This window comes from Apus apus, chromosome 2 (assembly GCF_020740795.1).
Source record: "Apus apus isolate bApuApu2 chromosome 2, bApuApu2.pri.cur, whole genome shotgun sequence".
NCBI classification, from domain to species: domain Eukaryota; kingdom Metazoa; phylum Chordata; class Aves; order Apodiformes; family Apodidae; genus Apus; species Apus apus.
Window position 1 is genome coordinate 811,343 of NC_067283.1, and position 18,452 is coordinate 829,794.

The 18,452-nt window shown below is 55.5% G+C and overlaps 1 protein-coding gene across 1 annotated transcript; it reads left to right on the plus strand.

The window, feature by feature from the left end:
- Positions 1-459: 459 nt before the first annotated feature.
- Positions 460-18,090, plus strand: ELP6 (elongator acetyltransferase complex subunit 6). The gene is made up of 7 exons (XM_051611032.1): positions 460-573; positions 4,420-4,498; positions 5,828-5,898; positions 13,632-13,759; positions 14,962-15,154; positions 16,512-16,658; positions 17,475-18,090. Exons 1-7 carry the CDS (start codon positions 520-522, stop codon positions 17,601-17,603), a joined length of 801 nt encoding a protein of 266 aa, XP_051466992.1. The 5' UTR covers positions 460-519; the 3' UTR covers positions 17,604-18,090.
- Positions 18,091-18,452: the final 362 nt, after the last annotated feature.

Here is an 18,452-nt window from a genome sequence, read left to right on the forward strand (position 1 = left end):
GGAGCTGGAGCTGAGATGTGAGGGAGAAATTCTGGGCTGTGAGGGTGGGGAGAGCCTGGCCCAGGTTGCCCAGGGAAGCTGTGGCTGCCCCATCCCTGGCAGTGTTGAAGGGCAGGTTGGATGGGGCTTGGAGCAGCCTGGGCTGCTGGGAGGTGTCCCTGCCCATGCAGGGGTGGGACTGGATGATCTTCCAAACCTTTCCAGGATTCCCTGACCAGCCGTGCTCGTCACCCTCTCCCCCCACAGAGAGCGGGGCTGGCAGGGGAGGCGGCGGCTCGGGGCACGGGCTGCGGGGAAGACATGGCCAGGGAGGCTCGGGACACGGGCCGGGACCCCCATTCCCGGGTCCCCCCCATTCCCGGGTCCCCCCCCCCCCACAATTCCCCCCCCCTGCAGCCCCGGCCCCTCCCGCAGGGGGCGCTGTTCCCCCCCTCGCTGCGCATGCGCGGGGCCCGCACCGCCTCCTTTTTCTTCGCCGCTCCCGGAAGCTTCTTGGTCCCGGTCCGGCGGCCGCTCGCCATGTTCGCGGAGCTGAACGAGCTGCTGGACGCGTCCCCGCAGCGACCGGAGGCGGTGAGAGGGCGGGCGGGCGGGAAGGGGGAGCGGGGCGGTTGTGGCGGCGGCGGCGGCCGGGGCCCGCGCGGGGCATGCTGGGAGCTGTAGTCCGGGCCCCGCTGTCTGGGCATTGCCGCGCGGGGCATGCCGGGAGCTGTAGTCCGTGCCGCGTCCCGCCGCGCGGGGCATGCCGGGAGCGGCTCCCCGGACAAGATGGCGGCCGCCGCCTCCCGGGCCTTCCCCTCGGGCCTCCCGGGGGTGAAACTGCCTCTTCCCCCGCCCTCCTCCGGGCCCTGAGGGCTGTTCTGGAGGCTTCACTTCCTCTCAGGCGCTGCATTTAATTCCGTTGTTCCCCGCGGTTTTAAGTGGTTTCGTGCCAATGAGATAGGGCTGTAAAGCCAAGCCCCGTGCCCTGCCTCAGAGCCATGAGGGGCTTCAGGTAAAAAAGGTGACCGTGGTGTGTGTTAAATTGAAGGGCAGGTTGGATGGGGCTTGGAGCAGCCTGGGCTGCTGGGAGGTGTCCCTGCTCATGCAGGGGTTGGAACCGGATGATCTTTAAGGTCCCATCCCCCTGAGACCTCTCTGTGCTCCAGCTGTGCAGATTCCCACGTCCCTGTGGCTCCTGTGGGCTGAGGATCAGGGTGTTAATCACTCGTGGCACGTGAGGTGAGGAGCCCTCAGTGGGGTGTGAGTGTTGGCAGAGTGGAGATGGTGCTCCAAGGTGGGTGTGATGGTGGAGCTGTGGGGCCAGCAGGGGTGCTGCCATCCCCCAGCCTGCTTTGGGAGACAAGGGAGCTCATCCCTTCATCTCATCCCTGCCAGGTCTCTGTCTCCAGGGGTGGCTGCTGCTGTTGCCAAAGTGCTGACAAAGCCTTTCCCTGCAGGGCTGGTGGGTGGTGGAGCTGCTGCCTGCGTGGGTGGATCTGTCCTGTCACACATGGCACCACTGAACTCCTGTGACACCCACTGCTGCCCTGCCAAGGGGCTTTGGCAGTTCCAGACATGCAGCTGCAGCTCCTGCCTTGTAGCCTCCAGGTGGAAGGAGTGGGAAAGCAGAGGGTGGAGGGAACACCGGGCTGGGGCAGAGGGATGGAGAAGGTGCTACAAGAAGGGAGCCTTTGGGAGGCCTTCATCCCCAGCAGTGTCCTGGGCAAGGGAGCTGGGGAAGGGGCTGGAGCACCAGTCTGAGCAGGAGCAGCTGAGGGAGCTGGGGGTGTTCAGCCTGGAGCCAAGGAGGTGAGGGGAGACCTGCTGGCTCTGCAGCTGCCTGAGAGGAGGTTGGAGCCAGGGGGGTCGGGCTCTGCTCCCCAGGAACAAGGGATGGGACAAGAGGAACCGGCCTCAAGTTGTGCCAGGGGAGGTTGAGGTTGGATCTGGGGAACAATTCCTTCCTGACAAGGGTTGTCAGGGCCTGGCTCAGGCTGCCCAGGGCAGGGGGGGAGTCCCCATCCCTGGAGGGGTTTCCAAGCCCTGGAGATGGTGCTGAGGGACACGGGGCAGTGGGGGCCTTGACAGGGCTGGGGGAACAGGTAGACTGAAGGATCTTAAAGGTGGTTTCCAACCCAAACAGTTCCATTATTATTTGTGCAGTTGGAACCCAGAGGCTCCTCCAGGCTCAGCCATGGTGAGGTGCTCACCAGGGTGGTGCCTCCTGTTATTGCAGTGGCCACAGAGGCATAACCCTGGTCTTTCTGGGTGGGGAAGAGCTTTCTCTGGCTCTGGTAGAGCAGCACCCTGTGTCCTGCCTCCTGCTCTGCACTCCCTGCCTGTTCAATCTTGGCCATTCCATCAGTGCCACGTGGAACACATTTTGGGCACCAGGGAGTTAACTCGGGGCTCCTGAGTTGCCTCTGGGCAGATCACTTGTTGCTGCCACGGGTTTTGTTGCTGCCATGGGTTTTTGTTTTCATTAATAGATTGGAAAAAAAAATAATCACAAAGAATGATCAATGCTTTATTTAAAACCAGACCCTCTGTGATTCGTATTGATTAAAGAAACACCTTGGCTGATGGAAACTTAACACCTTGGTGAGACTGGTGTTGGTCACAAGCTTCATTGATGAACAGAATTAATTCCCTGCCTGATCAGAATGAGGTGTGTGCTTCATGCAGGGAGCTCTGCTCGTGTTCTGATGAGAAGGTCTTCAGCCTGGACCAGGGGACATGGAAGGCTCCTGGGGGATAGGAAAAAACAGCTGCTGTAGCAGGGCTGCTGTTTTCATAGAATCACAGGGACACCTCCCAGCAGCCCAGGCTGCTCCAAGCCCCATCCAACCTGCCCTTCAACACTGCCAGGGATGGGGCAGCCACAGCTTCCCTGGGCAACCTGGGCCAGGCTCTCCCCACCCTCACAGCACAGAATTTCTCCCTCATGTCTCACTTAAACTCCTCTCTTCCAGTTTTGAGCCATTCCCCCTGGTCTTCTTGCTCCGTGCCCTTGTAAGAATTTTTTTAATGGGATGGCAGAGCAGATTCCTAGGATGTGAAGCACACAGGTGATGCTGGTGGTGAGAGGATGGACAGGGGACAGTGGGCAGGAGTAGGTGTGTGCTCAGGATGTCCTCTGCAGCAGCTTTGTGTCTCCAGGTGGCTCTGGGTGGGCACAGAGCGTGGGGGTCCAGATGGGGTCCCTCTCTAGCACGAGGGCTTCTGGCTGGTGGGCACATCTGTCAGGAAGCATTTTCTGGTGGCTCCTGTGGGCTGTGTCTGGAGGCAGCCCTTGTCCTGCAGGGCGTCCCTGAGCCTGAGCAGGCATCTTGCCTACCCAGATGGAAGCAGGAGCAGTTTGTACCCTCCTCTGCCTCTGCTCAGGGGTCTTGCTGAAGCTGCTGCTCGTGGCTTGGATGTGCACGTGCTTTGCCAGATAAAAACTGGTTGGATGGCTGGGTCCAAAGAGTTGTGTTCAGTGGAGTTAAATCCATCACCAGTGGAGGCCGCAGGGCTCGGTGCTGGGGCTGCTCCTCTTTGACATCTTCATTGATGTCTTGGATGCAGGGATAGAGTGAGTTTGCAGATGACACTAAGCTGGGTGGGAGTGTTGGTCTGCTTGAGGGCAGGGAAGCTCTTCAGAGGGACCTGGATAGGCTGGATCAGTTGGCCAAGGCCAATTGTGTGAGGCTTAATGAGGCCAGATGTTGGGTCTTGCACTTTGGCCGCAGCAGCCCCTGGCAGCTGGAGAGCTGCCCAGCAGAGGGACCTGGGGGTGTTCATGGACAGGGGGCTGAGCATGAGCCAGCAGTGTGCCCAGGTGGCCAAAAAGGCCAATGGCCTCCTGGCCTGCATCAGGAATGGTGTGACCAGCAGGACCAGGGAGGTGATCCTGCCCCTCTGTTCAGCCTTGGTGGGGCTGCACCTGGAGCACTCTGTGCAGTTGAGGGCACCATCATATAGGAAGGACATTGAGGAGCTGGAGAGGGTGCAGAGAAGGGCAATGAGGCTGATGAGGGGTCTGGAGAACAGGTCTTGTGAGGAGAGGCTGAGGGAGCTGGGGCTGTTCAGCCTGGAGAAGGGGAGGCTGAGGGGAGACCTCATTGCTCTCCACAACGACCTGAGAGGAGGTTGTGGGGAGGTGGGTGTTGGGCTCTTCTCCCTGGTGACCAGCGATGGGACAAGGGGAAATGAGGTCAAGCTGTACCAGGGGAGGTTCAGATTGGATATTAGGAGCAATTTCTTCCCAGAAAGAGTGATGAGGCCTTGGAACAGGCTGCCCAGAGGTGGAGTCAGCATCCCTGGAGGAGTTCAGAAAAGGGGCAGACGTGGTGTTTCAGGAGCTGGTTTAGTGGTTGGGGCTTATAGGGTGGATGGTTGGGCTTGATGATCTGGAAGGGCCCTTCCAACTTTGATGATGCTGTGATTCTTTTCCAGGGTAAATTCACACTCCTACTAGACACCAGAACAGATGGCAGCTTCCTGGTGCACCATTTCCTCTCCTTCTACCTCCGAGGTAGGTCTGCAGCAGGACTCTGCCGGGCCGGGGGTCGCCTTTGCCCCCCCGGGAGGTTCTGCCAGCGTGAGGTGCTGCTGCGTGAGCAGAGGCTGGTTTTGCAGAGCGTGAGCCACAAAGCTCTCTGGGCAGGATTTATGGGTCCCAGTCCTGACTTGTTTGTGGGACCAGCTCAGCCCCCCTGGGTACATCCTGCCACGACTCTGCGCCTGGTTTCATCAGCGTTGCGAGTCACACGGGCACCGGGCGCTGAGCTGTTGGCTGCAGTTTCTTCACTAGTTGTATGTTCTAGAACTTAATTAAAAATACCAGTGCCAGCTAACAAATAGATAAGCTGGTGGTCAGTAAAGATACAAAGAGCCTGGTGAGCTGCCTAATTGCTTTTCTGCTAACAGCTTCATTGGTGAGGAACCTGCCGGGCCCTGTGGGGCAGGCACTGGCCTCGTGGGCTCCTCCAGCTTTCAGGTTTGGTCAGGATGTACCTCTTGGGCTTGAATCTTAGCTCAGGGTGCTGTGCAGGTGTGGGGCTGAGGGCCTCCTGCCCACATAGCCACCCCTTCCTCAGCTATGGCTTCACCCTACTTAAAAAAATTATTTAACTTAATGGAACTGAGTGAATCTGCAGGAAAGCCTGTTATGGAATTACTGGGATTACTGATGGATCTCCAGGCAGGTGTTCTTGCTGTCACCTTCTGTCACCTGGGTGCCAGTTACTGTGTCTGTAGCACCCTCATGTTTTCCAAGTACCCACTTGGTGCTCAAAACCTTTGGGAGCTCCCGAGGGGTCAGTGAAGCCTCAACAGGGGCTGCTTGAAATCCATGTCCTGGAGAAACAAATACAGTTTGTGCTCATGCCCAGACCATGAGACCAGGTTGTCACATGCCAGGTCTTCCAAAATAATATTTTAATGAGGTGGTTTTATTTTTTTGTCCAATGTCCTTGTTCTGTGTGTTTTTCCAGTCAAGGCCACTTGCCCTGTGAGAGCCAGAACAGGGATTTGGGGCCTGTCTGTGGCAGGCTCAGACATTGCCCTCCTTGCAGCAAACAGGAGAGCCCAGGGCAGGATGGCACAAGACAGAAAGTGGGCCTCCTGTTTTATTTTTATGTAATCTTTTTAAGCTGACTAACATTTTCCCTAATGGGAAATTCCTGTAGAAAGGTGAAAATTCAAAGCCCAGCCATGAGCAAGTGAGGGGCTGCCTTGACCTGTCTCACTTCAAGGCCTTTCTGGGTGGATCTGCAGCCTGGCTGCTGTGATTTGTGGGCTGGGATGGTGGCAGCTTGCAGAATGTGAAATGACAGTGTGTCTTTTTGTCTTTCTCCCCCAGCTGGCTGCAAGGTTTGCTTCGTGGCCCTGCTCCAGTCCTTCAGCCACTACAACATCGTGGCACAGAAGCTGGTAGGTCTCCTGGTGTAGGTTAATGATTACAGGTCCAGGTAGTTTCTGTTGGGTGGAAAGGAATGAGAACAGGGACTTGCGTGTGAGTAAATGTCTCCAGATCTTGATGGGGCCAGTCAGGATTGGTGCTCCTGTGGCAGGGGATGGAAGCTGGAGAAAGGGATGTGAAACAGGGCCAGAACTTGGCTGTGAGGCTGACTGTGAGGGCCTCACCCTGCTCTGCCCTGGAGAGCTGAGCAGCTGCTGGCTTCCTTTGTGCTCAAAAATGTTTTCTGGAGATCAGCATTCCCCAGGCAGGCCCAGGCTGGTAGATGTAGCTTCGTTAGTGCTCTGGGGAGAAAAGTGCTGTGGTGTCAGTGTCCCTGTGGACTCTGTGTACACCTGCAGGGTGCACTGGCTGGATGGCACAGGAGGTGACATTGTCCTCTGTCCTGTCGTTGTGATGAAGTGCTTTGGGCTCAACCATCTGTAGGTTCAGAAGGACACTGTCTGCTTCCTTTGGCCTCAGGGCCAAGCCATCAGTTTGAGCCATCTGAGGAGCCTCAAGTGCTGCCTACATTCTCATGGATCTCCTTCCTGTGGTGAGTCAGGGAAGGGTTCTGTGTACCCTGAAACCAGGAGATGGAGAAACAAAGAGACAGAGTCATGCCCAGTGTCAGCAAGTCAGGCTGAGCTCTGGCTTTACACTCCTGGCTTGTTGTACAATGCTCAGACATGAAATGCTCCAGTTGGGAGGTCCAGGAGACCTTCCAGGGCTTGCCTTGGTCCTCCCTTCCTTGGTGCTGCTGGAAGTACCTGCAGTGCAGCTGCACTGAAGACTTTCAAGTGCTTAAGAACTAGGCATTGCAATCACAGTGTGTTCCCCACTCTAAATGTGGGCTGAGTTTTGTACAGTAGAGTTGGAAGGGACCTCTGGAGATCATCTAGTCCAGCCCTCTGCTAGAGCAGGATCCCCTACAGCAGATCCCACAGGAACGTGTCCAAATGGATTTTGAATGTCTCCAGAGAAGGACACTCCACAGCCCCTCTGGGCAGCCTGTTTTGGTGCTTGCTAAACAGCTATTTTATTTACTACTCAATTTTTTTCCTATTTAAAGGAGATCAGTGGTCTGAGAGCTCAGCCCTAAGTTAAACAAAACAGGCTGAGCAAAGGAAGCATTTCAGTGTGGAGCTTCACCTCACAGGCAGGTGCTCAACATGGGTTTTTCCTGCAGAGAGGGTGGATTTTTCCTGCAGAGAAGATTCCCTCTGAGCAAACCAACCTCTGCCAGCACCAGATCCTTCTAGCCTTCATGTTGCAGAGAGGAGGAAATCCTGGGGTGGGGGGGAGGACACACACTTGCTGAGTGGGACAGGAAAAGGGGCACAGCAACCAGAGGGTCAGCTGGTAACTCTGGGATTTTTGCCTGCTCTAAAAGCAGAATGTGTTGGTGTGTTTCCTAGTGTGGTGAAATCCCCCGTGTGCTTTTAATAGGTGCTGTTGTCATCTCCCTGTGGGAGAGGCTGAGCAGGGAGAGGGTGCAGGGATCAGCTGGAGCACAAGTGTGATGCAAATCCAACCCGCTTGCTGCCTGGTGTTTCAACAAAAAGGTTCCTGGCACGAAGGGTGGAGGCTGGAAGAACAATAGCTTGGAGGACATAAGAAGAACAATAGCTTGCCCAGGGGGGCTGAGGGAGGTGGCTCCATGGCAGCTGTCCCTGTCCCCGTGTCAAGTCTGAGTCAGTCCCATCAGAACTTCACAGGTTCCCTGGGTGGTTGGTTGCTGTGAATTCTTCTGAAGCTCTGAGCAGCTGGAGGTTTAACATCAGTTATTTCTATCTGTCCCGAGTAAGATTTTGTCTTTGCTTTGGTCCTTCTTTGCCTGAATGAGGTTCTGTGAAGGTGGGTGTTAGCAGAGTAGTCCCACTCTTGGACTTGCTGGAGAGTTTGCTGCTGATCTGGAGACCAGCTGGGACATCACTCACGTGGCTGCAGCAAACCCTGACCTTGGGCAGCAGCCTGAGCTGTGTCCTGCTGCAGTGAGGTGAGCTGTGTGCTCCACCAAACCACCAGCTGCTCCTTCCCCATCTCTTCTTCCTCAGAGTTGAGCTCCAGACCAGCTGCCTGGCTCTGTGCTGGCCAGGAGAGTTGCAGGGGAACAGGCTGATGTTTCTCCAGGGAAAAAATGGGAAGAACCTGGCCCATGGGTGGCCACCTGCCTTATGTTATCCCATCTACAGGTTAAACCTCCATGGACAATCATTCCCAGCAGAAGATGATGCACTTGGGAAGGGCTGCAGTTAGAGCTTCAGAACTGAGTGATGCTCCAGTTCCTGCTGGGAATGGGGTGGTCCTGGAGCCAGGGTTGTATTATACATGTAGTATATAGTATCTCAGTGATGTTTTGTGGGTCTGATCCTTGTAGCACCTGCTGTGAGGTGATACACTGAATCTTTACATGTATTTGAAGCTCTCCTTACCTTACATCCTGCTTCCCCACAGTATTTCCAGTTCCTCCCAGTCCAGAACCAGTTCCTGAAGTGTTGGCTAAAGGCAGTGATGCATTTTTACTCACAGGGAACAGCTTCCCAGGGTTTCTGTGCCTGTGCTGGCTCTGTAATCCTGGCTCCACACTTGGCCTTTTCTGCAAATCCTGCCCTTTCCTTGGGGATCTGCGCTGAATTTTAAGGACACTTGATGTTCTTTGTCCTGACCTTGTGGAGAACGTGCTGGGCCATAGCAAGGCCGATGGCACCAGGGCAGCTGGCCAGGCTGGCTGGTGTCCCCACCCTCATCTGTACAATATTTGCTTAGCTTTAAAGGAAAAATAAATCTGTCCCCATTTGCTCTCCCTCTTGCCTGCTCCCCTGCCCCCTGCTGAGGTCACAGACCAGAGGACATCCCCTGGTCACCTCTGTTGTGCTGGAGAAGTGACCTTGGCCAGGTGCTGGATCCTCAGTGGTCACACTTCGTGCTGCAGCTGCGTTTGCTCCGGGGTGGCTGCTGCCTCACACCCCATTCCTGCCCTCTCCTGCAAACAGCTTGCTTTCCCTCAGGGAGTGGCAGGTGACAAATGGCAGGTTTGGTTTGAAGGGACATCACCTGGTGGGCCACCACGCTGCACAGCTGGCAGCATCCTGGATGGAGGGAGAACATCTGTGCTCCCTTGGCAGCTGCAGTGGTGCTGAGCTGCTGTTTCAGGAATGTGTCTGGGCTTGATGGATCAGGGACATGGCCAGAGATAATGTCTGTGCTCTGCTGCTCATGGAATGTGGGGCTGTGAGGTAATGAAAGCTTCCAGGGCTGGTGATGCAGGCTGGTGGGTGCTCTGCAGCAGGGGTGTGTGTAGTGTCTGTGGCAGTCAGGAAGGTGCTGTTGGCCATTCTGAGCACTTGTTCTGCCATCTCCAAGCTGTCCTGGTGCTTCCTCTGCTGCTGCCAGAGGTTATGTTGGGTGGGCTGTTAGCTGGGAGACAAGCAGAGGTTTGCTGTGGCAGGTGACTGCAGTGGGGGGAGTCCAGGTCTCCATCCAGTGATGTCGCTCCAGGACTTGGTTCCCCAGCTGGAAAATCAGACTGGACTTGCTTGATCCACCCAGGAACACTGAGGGAATAACAGTCATGGAATGGTTTGGATTGGAAGGGACCTTAAAGCCCGTCCAGTCCCACCCCTGCATGGGCAGGGACACCTCCCACCAGCCCAGGCTGCTCCAAGCCCCATCCAACCTGCCCTTCAACACTGCCAGGGATGGGGCAGCCACAGCTTCCCTGGGCAACCTGGGCCAGGCTCTCCCCACCCTCACAGCCCAGAATTTCTCCCTCACATCTCATCTCAGATCTCATAATTTGGCTGAAGCAAAGTTAAAATGTGGGTGTTGTGCTCCTCCCTTAAGGAACAAGGGATGGGACAAGAGGAACTGGCCTCAGGTTGTGCCAGGGGAGGTTGAGGTTGGATCTGGGGAACAATTCCCTCCTGGCAAGGGTTGTCAGGGCCTGGCCCAGGCTGCCCAGGGCAGGGGGGGAGTCCCCATCCCTGGAGGGGTTTCCAAGCCCTGGAGATGGTGCTGAGGGACATGGGCAGGGGTGGCCTGGGCAGGGCTGGATTAGGGGTTGAACTCCTAAGGTCTTTTCCAAGCAGAAGGATTCTGTGATTCTAGAATCAGTTCCTGAATTACTGACATTAATAGTGATTTCAGCCACTGCCTGTCAGGGGGTGCTGAGTCCTGGGAACTCCAGAAATTCCCCAGGAATGAGGTTTGTGAGGCTGCTGTGAAACCAGCTACTTTTTATGGCACAACAAGTGTTTACCAGCTGTTCCCAGTCTGCCACACAAAGGTTCTTCTGTCCTAGCCTAAACATTTTTCCATGGTGTGTGCTTGCAATTGCCCAAGGGCTTCCCCTCAGCTCAGTGTTCCTGCCCTGCTTTCCAGCACGGTTTTGGTGAGGAAATACCACCTGGAAGAGCCAAATCCCTCCAGCTGCTGCCGACACCAGCCTCTGCTGGGCTTGGGGCTGGTGGAAGGGATGGCAGGGGGACCAAACGGCTCTCTAGGTCTCATGCACAGGAATTGCTACTCCTGGCTTGCCTGGGAGAAGAGGAAAAGAGAGCAGACAATGGGGATTAGATGAGGCAAGAGCTGCAACACTTGTTGATTGGTGCTCTTGATGGAGAGGATGCTTGAAAACAAAAGGGATGAGTCCAAAGGTGCTGGTGCCTTGCCTGAGGCTCTCCATCCCAGAGGTTGGATGGGACCCATTTCCTTCCAGAAGCAGGTGTGGAAGACCAGAAAAAAGAAAGGCAAGCTCTGGGCTGATTTAAAGCAGGACCTGAGGGAGGCACGTGCCTTCATCCCAGCCCTGGCTTGTCCAGGGATCCCTGGCCGTGATGGAAGATGTTTCCTCCACCCCATTGTTTTCCAGCTGCCATAGAGAATGTTTTCTGGCAGCAGCCCTGAGGAGTGGATCTCTCCCCCTCCCGTTCCAGCTGGGAGTAAAAGCACTGGAAATGTGTCTTTCACTAGCACAGAACAGTGGCACCTGGTGAGCCTTGCAGGGTTCATCTTCCTGGAAGGGACTTTTTCCTTATCTACTTGGACCTTATCTCTGAAGGTCCTAGTGTGGAAGTGCCCAGCTCACAGAGCCACTGGGCCCTTGTGGGGATTGTCTCATTGACCTGGTGCTTCAGAGGTGGCTTTAGAATATTTTAATTAAGGGAAATGGGGTGTGAATTGTTGGCACTTGCATTTTGATGGCAGAATAACTGGAAGGTCAAGCAGGTGAAGCACAGGGGTAGAAAACAGGAGGCAGAAACAGACTGACAGAGTGGTGGGGGTTGGAAGGGACCTCTGGAGATCATCTAGTCCAACCCCCGGCTAGAGCTGGATCACCCAGAGCAGGTCCCACTGGAACACATGCAGATGGGATTGAAATGTCTCCAGAGAAGGAGAGATGGCTTTGCTGCAGCTCTCTGTCTCCTGTGAGCAAAGCAAGTGTGGTGGCTCTTGGGGGTGTCCTGAGGGCCAGGGAATGCCTGGAGAACCTCCAAGACCTTTTCAAGAGGAGGTGTTGGGGCAGTGCCAAGCACAGTGCTCTGTGCAGTACTCCAGGTCCCAGGGGAAGAGCTGCTACCAGCCTTGGGTGACTCAAACCACTCTGCTTCAGTGTCCTGCAGCTCCTGACACGATTGCTCAGGAAATCAGCAAAAATCTGTATTTTCTGAGAAGCTTAAAACATGCCCAGTCAAAACCACCAGTTCCTCTGGGGTTCCTCCTCCAGCGTTCAGGCAGCAGCCAGTCCTGGCTCCTGCTCCTGGCTGTGGGTCTCACCTCTATTCCTGACCAGTCCTGCTCAGCCACACTCTTTACAGGCTGCAGAACCTCACAGCATCCCCAAAGGATGCCTTCTCCCAGGGGATATGGGAACTGCTTTCTTAGGATCCTTGTTTCTGGTTCCTGGCTCACTAGTTCTGCCAGTCTTGGGTGGAGCTAAACCTTCCTGAACTCCTTGTAAACCATTTATCTCTCCATCTTGCCCACCTACCTTGTGTTGCACAACAATCCTACTTCCAGGGTGCCAAGATGCTCACTTTTCCCCTTCTCCCAGGGATTAATGCTCCTTGGTTCCATTTGGAGACATCACAGTCCTGTTGGGAAATCTGGGAAGTACTCCACACTGGAGAGCCCAGAAAATTTGCACTTCTTTGGGGTTTGGAGCAACCTGGTCTGGTGGGAGGTGGAGCTGGATAATCTTTGAGGTCTCTTCCAACCCAAACCAGTCTGGGATTCTTCCTGCTGGGAAACACACAGTCTGGCCAAGGTTTGAAGACAGTGCATGAGAGGTACCACTGTATGATCATGGCAGTAACAGGTACTCATTTTTCTCCCAGAAGGGGGACTGATGCAGTCACCAGTTAGCTGGGGAGCTATAAAGTGGTTGGCAAAAGTGCCCTTGCTGATGAAGGAAAGGAGGATGAGATGGTCCATAGAAGCATCATAGAATGGTTTGGGTGGGAAGGGACCTTAAAGACCATCCAGTCCCACCCCCTGCCATGGGCAGGGACACCTCCCACCAGCCCAGGCTGCTCCAAGCCCCATCCAACCTGCCCTTCAACACTGCCAGGGATGGGGCAGCCACAGCTTCCCTGGGCAACCTGGGCCAGGCTCTCCCCACCGTCACAGCACAGAGTTTCTCCCTCATGTCTAACCTAAATCTCCCCTCCTCCAGTTTTAGATCAACTGAAGAACTTAATTAACTAGATCTCTAGGTGGGGTCTTCTGCAGCTCTGCCAAGGGTTCCTCCACTGGGGCTGGACATGGCCAGCATGTTACCCTGAGGTCAGCCTCATCATGGAGCAGGAAGTCTTGGCCTGAGTTGGAGTCATGGTCACTTCTCCAAGGGGAGTCAGGGCTGAGGCTGCTTCCCACAGGAGCACTGGCCATGCTGCTCCCTCCCAGGCAGTGTGCAAGCTCTGGGGTGCCCAGCCCCTGGTGTTCCCCAGATCCAGGCTGTGCCCCACTGGCTGCCTGGGCTCTGCTGGAGAGTCACTGTTGCCACAGCCACGATCTGCAGGTAGTGAAAACCAAAACCTTTCACCACTGAAGAAGGGAGGGTGAAGGAATGGCTCAGAGCACTGTCCTTGGGGCAGCCTGGAGAAGCCTGAGCCCATCTTCTCCCTGATAATCTGATTTTCTCCCATGTCTTCCCAGGAGCAGTTCCAGGATGTTAGAGCCCCCAGATCACAGTGTTTTGTTGTGTTGGTTTTTGCTGTTTCTTTTTTTGTTTGTTTTGTTTAAATCTCCTGGCAAAATACATAAGAGTGCATGTGTCCATGAGTGTGTGTGACAGACAAGGGGGAATGGTTTGAAACCGAAAGAGGGGAGATTTAGTTTAGGTATTGGGAAGAAATTCTTCCCCATGAGGGCAGGAAGACCCTGGCCCAGGTTGCTCAGGGAAGCTGTGGCTGCCCCATCCCTGGCAGTGTTGAAGGGCAGGTTGGATGGGGCTTGGAGCAGCCTGGGCTGCTGGGAGGTGTCCCTGCCCGTGCATGGGGGTTGGAACATGATGGTCTTGAAGGTCCCTTCCAGCCTTCACCATTCCATGGTTCTGTGATCCCCTGTGCAGGGCTCACTGAGGTACTGACTTTATTAGCACATCTAGAAAAAACTTGCTCCAAATCAGCTGTGGATCCACTCAGTTCTGTTTGCACCCTTCCTCCAAAGCTGCTCACTCCAGAACATGTTTCCCTCTCTCTCTCAGGGAGTCAGTCTGACAGCTGCCAAGGAACGGGGACAGCTTGTCTTCTTGGAAGGCCTCAAGTCCTGCCTTGACCTCTTGTTCACAGAGGAGGAGCAGCCAGGACAGCCCCACCCTCTCCAGTTTATGAGGTGAGCCTGAGTGGTTGGTGGTTCTGCTGGGGCTCAGCATGGACTGGTTTCCCCCTCATGGCCACTGCCACTGCAGCACTGAGGTCCATGCCTGAGACCTGGCTCCCTTTGGGCTTCCTCCCAGGCCCCCAGGGCTCTGTAGCTGGACAGCAAGTGAAGGGAGCTGCCAGCACCATGCATGTTGCTGTGATTGTCCTGTCCTGTCACTCCCTGCTGCTCACAGAGGGATTCTGTCCCCCTTCTCCAGCATTTTGGGGCAATTTCTACCTCCATCCCCATTGCCAAGCACTTTGTAGGTCTAGAGAAGATTGATTTCAGCCCTCAACAGGTTTGTGTCAAATTCCATCTAGGCAGTTTTATTAGTTTTAAAAAAATGATTTTGAGTTTTATTTTCATCCAAGAGAACCATGATGGGTTTACTTTTTATGCCCACTTTACTTTCTCCATGTCCCTAATGATCTGATAGGAAAATAATAAAAATCCCCCTGCAGGGCTGGGAACAGCTCTGGGGTCCCCAACACGAGAAGGACATGGAGCTGTTGGAGAGAGTCCAGAGGAGGCCCTGGAGATGCTGGGAGGGCTGGAGCAGCTCTGCTCTGGAGCCAGGCTGGGAGAGTTGGGGTGTTCAGCCTGGAGAAGAGAAGGCTCCAGGGAGACCTGAGAGCACCTTCTAGTGCCTGAAGGGGCTCCAGGAAAGCTGGGGAGGGGCTTGGGACAAGGGCAGGGAGGGATGGGAGCAGGGGGAAGGGTTTCCAGCTGGCAGAGGGAGCTGGAGCTGAGATGTGAGGGAGAAATTCTGGGCTGTGAGGGTGGGGAGAGCCTGGCCCAGGTTGCCCAGGGAAGCTGTGGCTGCCCCATCCCTGGCAGTGTTGAAGGGCAGGTTGGATGGGGCTTGGAGCAGCCTGGGCTGCTGGGAGGTGTCCCTGCCCATGCAGGGCTGGGACTGGGTGATCTTTAAGCGTGCCTTTCTAGTCCAAACCAGTCTGTGATCCCTGGAGCAGGGCAGGAGGGTTTCACAGCACACAAGGGAGCAGAGGAGCACTGGCTGTAGGGAAGTGCAGGACACAGTGACTGTCCCAGCCTTGGGGACAGCAGGGATGGCACAGGCTGGCTCTCCCACCCTGCGTCAGTGGGTGAGGGGGGTGGGACACACAACACTGTGTGTGGGCCAAGCCCCTTGAGACCTTCTTCTTCTCTTCCAGTGACAGCTCCTCCAACCTCAGAGCCTTGTTTGACTTTGTCCAGGCGTCCCTGGCTCCCTCTGGCAGCAGCTCCTGGCAGGGCCCTGTGCTGCTGGTGGATAACCTGGGTGTCCTGCTCAGCCTGGGCGCTGCACCTGTGGCCATGCTGGACTTCATCCACTACTGCAGGGTGGTGGTGTGCTCCCAGCTGAAGGTACTGCTCCCTCTGGGACTGCCACGGGCACAACGGAGTCTCTGCAACACAGCCTGCCTTCCTTTTCTTTTCCACCTCGGTGTGATAAGGTTTTGCAAGGCCTTGGCTGTCCAAGAGTTTCGAATCATTGCTCTAGAGCCACTCTTGGGGAGTTGTGTTCTTCCCTGGGGGACCTTTGTAACTGGTTTCCCAGGAGGTGCTGCCCAGAGGCCTCTCTCTGTCCCTGATGACTGAGTAGGGATTTGAGGTGTAAAATATTCTTAAAGCTCCTGGCTCTCCAGAGCTCTCTACTTGCATCCACATTTTTGTGTGGGTGGGAGGGCAGGGAAGGAGATGGGGAATGAAGGTAGGAGGGGCTGGTGAGTCTCTCAGGGGGCAGAGGTGAAGACCCACTGGGAGGGGATATGACCACGCAGCACTTGTAAAGATCCCCCAGCTGTGTGCTGATGTCCCAGTGCATTGCAGCCAAAAAAACATTCCAGTCACATCTAGCCTTTCCTGCTTCCATGGCAGCATCCCCCACCCGGGCACTTCCCTCTCTCAGCAGGTTTTGTTACCCTGCACAGGGTGTTTGTGCTGGAAGTGCTGCCAGGGGGTGTTCTGCTTGCTGAGAATATTTACCCCCAAAACAGCTAAACAAGATGATAAATCCTACTAACACATTTCTATTTCTGTCTTAAGGTGTTCCCAAAGCTGTACATTTTAATTAATTGGGAATTTCATGCTATTTGAAGTCCTTGGTGACCTGCACAGGCTGAGGCTCCTGGGATGTGTTTTGTGCTGTGATGTGTCAGGGAGCTCTTGGCTTCTTGTGGGAGCTGTGAAGGTTGGAGTGTGGCAGCTCTGGCTGCAGCTCTTCAGCCACTTCTTTCTTTAGCTGCTGTGAATTCCTGCAGAGCTGCCACGGGCATGGCCTGACAGACTGGTTTAACCAGCCAGCTGTCTTCTAACAAAGGCTTGATGTATTTTTAGGCTGCATGTTACCTGTCTATGTGTGTCTATACACACAGAACATGCACAGAGCTGGTGGGGATTTCTGTGTGTGTCTGCTGTTTGTTTTGCCCAGGGAAGCTGTGGCTGCCCCATCCCTGGCAGTGTTGAAGGGCAGGTTGGATGGGGCTTGGAGCAGCCTGGGCTGCTGGGAGGTGTCCCTGCTCTTAGCTGGGAAGTTAGAACTGGATGATCTTTAAGGTCCCTTCCAACCTTCACCATTCCATGATTTTCCCAGCTCAGGACCAGCTGGGGATGCCTGAGTAGCTGAGTTAGCCAGGTTTTTGTGCCAGCTCCTGTGGCTGTCTCCCCTTCCCTACCCTGAGAGGATGAGGAATCAGGGGCTCACCTGCTGCTCTCGTCCCAGGGGAACATCGTGGTGCTGCTTCACAGCAATGAGGATTCAGAAGATGAGGAGAACAAGCTGGTTGTGAACTCCCTGTGTCATCACAGTGACCTGATCCTGTGGGTCGAGGGGCTGGCCACTGGTTTCTGCAAGGATGTTCATGGGCAGGTAAGGCACAGGACAGCATGGAGAGGTGGCACCTGTTAATGTCACAGACAGCACTGCCTGCAGGCCTGGGGGGTGGGTGACACGTGCTCCATCTGTCCCTGGGAGGTGGCTCAGGACTCATCTGCAACCTGGCTAAGGACTAACAAGCAGGCTTGCTGTTGTCACCAGGACCTTCAGAAGCCCTAGACTCTTATGGCTGAGACTCTGCTTCTGTGGGGACATTCAGGGACATCTTGTCACCCCATTCCCCATTCCGTTCCTGGAAGCTGGAAGAGGTTTATTCAGCAGTGCAGGTTGTCCCCTGCCCCAGGGTGATGGCAGAGGAATATCTAGTTAGAATCACAGACTGGTTTGGGTTGGAAGGGACCTTAGAGATTGTACAGTCCCACCCCCTGCCATGGGCAGGGACACCTCCCAGCAGCCCAGGCTGCTCCAAGCCCCATCCAACCTGCCCTTCAACACTGCCAGGGATGGGGCAGCCACAGCTTCCCTGGGCAACCTGGGCCAGGCTCTCCCCACCCTCACAGCCCAGAATTTCTCAATCTCCCCTCTTCCAGCTTGAAACCATTCCCCCTCAGACTATGCCTACAAGTTCCTGAGAAGCTTCCCCAAAATGTCCCATTGGTGGATCCCAGCCTGGCCTGGGGTGATCTCTGGGCTGGGGGAGCAGCTGGGTCACCAGGGCCTGGTTGCTGCCTGGTCTCTTGCCACCAAGGGGGCTGGTTCCTTCCCTGCAGGCCAGCAAGGGGTGAGGAGGGAGGGTGCTGTGAGTGAGCCTCCCAAAGGGAGGATATTCCTGTTCCTTTCCCTTTGCAGATTAAAATAATCAGGAGAGTGTCCTTGGAGCTGAAGGCAGAGCAGGATCAAGTCCAGATCTACCAGTATAAGATCCAGGACAGGAATGTCACCTTTTTTGCTCCGGGGCTGTCAGCTGCTGTCCTGTGACACTGGGACACCATGACACTCTGCTGGCTGCTTCAGCAGCACAGCAAACCCACCCAGGAGGGAAGCTTAAACTCGTGTGGAGCTGCCTGCCAAGGAGGGGATTAGCCCATCCAGAGCTTGCTTTGTCCTCCCACCCCATTCCCAACGTACCCAGGCCAAGAGGAAGAGCAAAAACTTGCCCGAATGGCCCTTGGAGCGTGTAACTACAAGCAGGGGCTCCCCGGGGCTGGGTGTGCCTCACCTGCCAGGTGCAGGGCAGAGCCAGGCACCAGGCAGGGCGGGATCACCCCACCCTCCTGCTGGCACCTGCCGAGGTGACGGAGCAGGCGGAGCCAGGGCTGGTCCTGGTGCAATCCCCGCCTGCCTCGCAGCGCTGGCACCCAACAGATTTGCTCAAGTCCCAACTTCCATCCAATGGAAATAAATGTGTAACTGCACGTCTGGCCCCTCACCTGCCTGGGGTAAGGCCTGGCGTGGTTGATCCTTTGCTTTGGTTTGGTTTTTCCCCCCTCTCTCCATGGGAAGCCCCCGTGCCTGTGTCTGTTCAGCGTGTGACTTCCCAGGCTCATCCTTGGCCTTGAGTGATGGACACACAAGCCTCTCTCTGTCCCAGCCACTGCTCCTGATGGCAGATCATCACCAGCACTTACTGAAGCATTCCTGGGGGGCAATAATCCCTAATGTTAATTAGCTATGGGTACAGTCAGGAAGTAGCCATGGAGCTGTATACAGGAAAAGCTCCCCATAGGCTGTGCCCAGAAACGAGGCTGGATGAGGAGGTGGGTTTGGGTTCCTCTCACACCACACGGACTCAAGGATGGTCCTGGGAGCAGAGAGCAGACCTGGAGG

Excerpts from the sequence above, each read along its gene's own strand:
- ELP6 (XM_051611032.1), top strand. The coding sequence starts at position 520 with ATGTTCGCGGAGCTGAACGAGCTGCTGGACGCGTCCCCGCAGCGACCG. Across the intron at positions 574-4,419 it reads CCCCGCAGCGACCGGAGGCG|GGTAAATTCACACTCCTACT; the intron begins GTGAGAGGGCGG and ends ATTCTTTTCCAG. Across the intron at positions 15,155-16,511 it reads TGGTGTGCTCCCAGCTGAAG|GGGAACATCGTGGTGCTGCT; the intron begins GTACTGCTCCCT and ends CTCTCGTCCCAG.